Here is a 5,721-nt window from a genome sequence, read left to right on the forward strand (position 1 = left end):
CTCGCGGGTGCAAAATCGCAATTGGAGCGACGGTTCGTGCACGTTGGTGGTGGGCAAGCGAGTACGCAACGAGTGGCAACGAAAGTCTCTCGTCTGGCGAGAGATTGATGCCGCGTTTGAAAGCCGTATATTGACGGGCGCTGTGTTAAATTCTAATTACATCGAGCCGCGGCGGTTTTTAGAAGACGCGAGAGAAATAGTGCTCGGGCAAGTTCGAGACGCTGTAGAAAGACACGGTAATGCAAAAGTGAATACCGCGTTCAATGGTGAATTTGCAACGAATGACAAACGTGCCATTAAAAGTATAAACACTAAGAACATTGAAATATATCGATGTACCGATATACGCGAGTGGTACGAGCGGCACGTCATCGAGCCTACGTTGACATCGCTCGAAGAGTTCCAGAAACGCGACAGTGGGTGGGCGCTGTCGCGAATCCTCAATTTGACTATCAACGTGAATAAACTAAATCCCATGCGCACGGGAAATAGCGACGAAACGAGCGGTGATCAGTGTGCGTACGACGGACAATGCGTGCTTCGCGTGGTCGGTGGTCGCCGCTCTACATCCGGCTGAAGAACATGTGTATCGGGAATCATCGTATCCACATTACACTGCAGTGTTAAATCTTGCGGGCATTCCCGCTTGCGAGTTTCCAATGATATTGAAAGACATTCAAAAATTCGAACAATTGAACGCAGTATCGATCAATGTATATAGTAACGAGAATAAACAGGTCCTTCCTGTACGGCTTACTAGCGACAAGAAGGAGAAATACGTCAACGTGCTGTATCTGCAAGATCCACGCAACGACAGTGTAGGCCACTTTGCGTGGATTAAGATCCTGTCGCGCCTCGTGAGCTCGCAACTCTCGAAAAAGGAGCACAAGAAATTTTTCTGCGATCGGTAAGTATGCGTAAAAAAAAAAATTATAATTGTCCTTTATATTAATAAATGATAATAATAATTTATATGCGTTTTTTCCAGATGATTGCACTACTTCAGTACGAGCGAAAAATTGGAGTTACACGCAATGGACTGCAGAAAATTTAATGATTGTGCCATCAGACTGCCGAGCGAGGACAACAAATGGCTCGAATTCAACAACCACTGCAATAAGGAGCGCATTCCATTCGTCGTCTACGCCAACCTGGAGTGCGTTCTGCAGAACGGAGCCGGACAAGGAAGATGCGTCGTACACATATCAGCGCCACAAGGTATGCAGTGTGGGCTACTACGTACATTGCTCGTACGACGACGCGTTATCGTCGTATCGGTTCCGTCGCGACGAAAACTGTATAGCATGGTTCGCGCGTCAACTCTAAGACTTGTTGCATCGCGTAAAAGATATTATATCCGCCAACGTGCCCATGGAAGTGCTATCTAAACAGCAATGGGAGACATACCGCAGCGCGACGGGTTGTCACATCTGCGGGAAACTGTTCGCGTCAAACGAACAGCACATTCGAATTGTAATCTTAATTATAAAAATTCGTTTAATATTCCAGTTGTATTTCACAACTTGTCGGGCTACGACGCACACTTTATAATTAAAGAAATCGCTACAGCATATGAGGGACAAGTAGATGTTCTACCGATAACAAAGGAAAAATATATATCATTCACTAAACATGTCGATAGCACCAAAGATAAAAATACAAATCATTTTCGGAAAAATTGCGTAAAATTAAGGTTTATTGATTCATTTAAATTTCTAAGTGCAAGCCTCGATAAATTGGCGTCGTATCTCGACAAAGATAAATTAAAAATTGTACGTTCCGAATTTTCAACTTTGTCAGACGGAAAGCTTGAATTACTTACTCGTAAAGGTGTCTTTCCGTATGAGTACGTTGACTACGTTGAAAAATTACAGGACACACGCTTACCACCGCGCGAATCATTTTACAGTTCATTGACGGGCGATACAGTATCCGAGAGCGATTACGCTCACGCCGTGAACGTATGGCAGCGATTCTCCATTCGAACGCTCGGCGAGTACAGTGATCTCTACTTGAAAACCGATGTCTTGTTATTAGCTGACATTTTCGAAAATTTCAGCGAAAGTTGCGTCGCGAGTTACGGTCTCGATCCCGCGCATTATTATACACTACCAGGTTTCACGTGGGATGCCATGCTGAAACATACGCGCGTAAGATTTGAATTGCTCACCGACATTGATATTGTCATGTTCATCGAGCGCGGTATACGCGGTAGCCTCAGTCAATGTTCCGGCAGATATGCGCAGGCTAATAACAAGTACATGCGTTCGTACGACCCGTCGGAACCGTCGACGTACTTAATGTATTACGACGTTAACAACTTGTACGGTTGGGCGATGAGTCAACCATTGCCATACGCCAAATTTCAATGGGTCAAAGACGTTGCGAACTTTGACGTGAGCGCGATCGCTCTGGATTCGCATCGGTTATATTCTCGAGGTCGATCTCGAGTATCCACAACATCTCCATGACGTTCACGCGGACCTGCCTTTCTGCCCGACGCGCGATAAGCCACCTGGCAAGCGCGAGGATAAACTTCTAGCGACGCTGTACAATAAACAACGTTACGTCATTCACTACCGCAACCTACAGCAATGTACTCGTCACGGTCTTCGCGTAACAAAGATCTATCGGGTGCTACAATTCGCGCAATCTCCATGGCTTCGCGAGTACATCCAACTCAATACCAATTTCAGAACTCGTGCGAAAAACAATTTTGAAAAAAATTTGTATAAATTAATGAACAACGCGGTTTTCGGAAAAACCATGGAGAATGTGCGCAATCACGTCGACGTAAAATTATTAACAAAGTGGGACGGATGATACGGCGCGGAGGCAATGATCGCGAAACCGAATTTCCACAGTTGTAGCATCTTTGCGGAAAATTTAATCGCCGTCGAACTACGCAAACTCGAGGTGAAGTTCAACTAGCCGATTTACGTGGGTATGCGTATACTCGATATATCGAAAGTCTGCTTGTACGAATTTTACTATGACGACGTGTTACCACTGTTTCACTATAAATGCAAAATCATATACACCGACACGGACAGTCTCATTTACCATATAGAATGCGAGAACATTTACGAGACTATTAAACACGATATCGCTAGATTAGACACGAGCGATTATCCGGCGGACAACGCATACTGTATGTCTCTCGCGAATAAAAAAGTATTTGGTCATGAAGGACGAGAACAACGGTATGATATCGACCGAATTCGTTGGGCTCAGCGAAGATGTATGCGGTGAGGGTAGATGGCAAAAAGGACACCAAAAAAGCAAAAGGTGTAAAGAGTAACGTAGTAGCGCGAACGATAACGTTCGACAATTACACGCGGTGCTTGAACGAAGAGATCGAAATGACTCGTCGTCAATCGTGTATACGATCTAAACTGCATGAGGTATACACGATATCCGAATCGAAAATCGCTCTGAGTCCATACGACGACAAACGATACGTCGTACTGAACACGACGGAGACGTTACCGTGGGGACATTGGCGGATACCTTTGTAATATATGCATTAACATTTATGTTGCTATTAAGTACTACTATTATTGTATTGTAATTTACACTTTATGTATGTTTTTTATGTTTATATAAGTATTACTATTATGTTTTATGTAGTACCATTTATTATGTATTATTATTTTCAATTCGTGTATCAACCATTTTCTTATATACTATGTATATAATAGCTAGAAATTTCAAACATACGGTCAGTAAATCGTTTGAGAGAAAAATTTTGTATCTTGGAAAACACTCATCTATCATTCAAGGTCGATCATGGATATTTTTGTAATTTTACCGAATATTAATGCATATCTTGCGGAAATGTTAACTACGTTGGAACATCTGAAGATGGCTTGATATAAAGCCGAAACATGTAATGAAGCTTACTAACGTTCAATTAAATTTTTATTTTATTTAATTCTGTGACATATATTTATTTTTAACGTTTTATTTGACTCTTATATGTTCTTTACAACATTATTTGAAATTTTATAATATTTAAGAGTCCTATGAAACTTTTTATTGTTATAAATCATAGACATTATATAATAACTCCGCAAGAAAAGAATGATTAATCTGGAAACATTAAAAATTATCGGTTTTCCTAGAAGGTAAAATATTTCCTGGTAATATATTACGTTAGTTATTCAGATTAGACTTTCCTTGCTTCGCTTTTTTTAAGTGTATTTTACCTATTCTCATCCTTCAGTCTGCCGACTCGTAAGCAAGTTTGAAGACCGATCGCGACGTCGCACATCATGTCCGCCAGTTTTTTCTGTACAAGCTGATTCGCCGCCAGCGGTCTTTTAAATTGTTTCCTCTCCAAAGTGTAAGATCTAGCAATGTTCAGGCAAGCTTCTGCCGCGCCTAACGCACCCCAGGCGATGCCGTATCGCGCATTGTTTAAGCAACTGAATGGTCCCTTTATCAAGTTCTATTATTAGATATCCTAAGCTACGCGGAATATAATCGTAATTAATGCGATCATCTAGTTTTTTGTAGTTATTGACTTCATTTTTAATATCTATATTTTTTAAATTTTAAACAATAATGATAATCACGGTTATAATAATAATGAAGCCAATTGTGTGATAGTAACTAATAGTCAATTAATTAAATAAGGATATAACTGCCTTGACCAGTATAAAACACTGAGTTGTCTGGAAAAAAAAAAGATAAAATCCAAAGAAAACCAATAAATAAAAACAATATATTTATATTTTTTGACCGTATATTTGACAAACTCAATTAATACTAGAAATTTAATTGCCTATTACGATCGGAGCTGGATCTTCGTTGCTTTTTAATAATTCAATCTTGAATTACTAATATATACTATATATGTACTTGCATATATGTCATATTGTAGTCTTTTTCTAACTGCGCGCCGAATTATTTTTCCGGACTAAATAAACGCAAGTAAAACTACTAGTAATCGCGAATTAAATTGACAAGCAATTTAATAATTTGATGCTACCATCAAGCATCATATATTACAAAGATGTTAATATATAAAAACTGTTAATAAATTTATTGCGAAAAATATTACCTCGGCCGGGACTTGAACCCGGATCTCTTGTAAACCGTACGAGCGTCCTGAGCCATTAGACTACTGAGGCTATTTTTCGAGAATATTTTTTGCAATAAATTTATTAACAGCTTTTATATATTAACATCTTTATAATATATGATGCTTGGTGGTAGCATCAAATTATTAAATTGCTTGTCAATTTAATTCGCGATTACTAGAGTAATTTTAATTGCGTTTATTTAGTCCGGAAAAACAATTCGGCGCTCAGTTAGAAAAAGACTACAATATGGTATATATGCAAGTACATATATAGCATATATTAGTCATTCAAGATTGAATTATTAAAAAAGCAACGAAGATTCAGCTCCGACCGTAATAGGCAGTTAAATTTCTAGTAGTAATTGAGTTTCTCAAATGTATGGTCAAAAAATATAAATATAGTTTTAAAAAAAAGTATTATAAATAAAAGTATTATAAATTCGAGATATTCCAATCCTTCTTTTCAATCCGCTTTTGTCCTTACAAAACGGTTGAGAGTGCAAAGAATGAAATATAATTGTTGTAAGTCGTGGATGTAAAATAAAGCAGAGAAAAACGTTTATATAAGGCTGTTGCCCAAGTGGAAAAGTTGGACATATGCCGGATCTTACAAATGGCGCGATACCGCGGCAGTT

At 39.1% G+C, this 5,721-nt stretch overlaps 1 protein-coding gene across 1 annotated transcript in view; it reads right to left on the reverse strand.

The window, feature by feature from the left end:
* Positions 1-4,204: 4,204 nt before the first annotated feature.
* The window catches only part of LOC108768998 (glutaryl-CoA dehydrogenase, mitochondrial-like), a 4,877-nt gene continuing 3,360 nt past the window's right edge, over positions 4,205-5,721 (reverse strand). The window contains 1 exon segment of the mRNA XM_018519726.1: positions 4,205-4,450. Coding sequence (XP_018375228.1) covers positions 4,205-4,450 — 246 coding nt within the window.

Source organism: Trachymyrmex cornetzi, unplaced genomic scaffold, assembly GCF_001594075.2.
Source record: "Trachymyrmex cornetzi isolate Tcor2-1 unplaced genomic scaffold, Tcor1.1 scaffold832, whole genome shotgun sequence".
In the NCBI taxonomy this organism is placed as follows: Eukaryota; Metazoa; Arthropoda; class Insecta; order Hymenoptera; family Formicidae; genus Trachymyrmex; species Trachymyrmex cornetzi.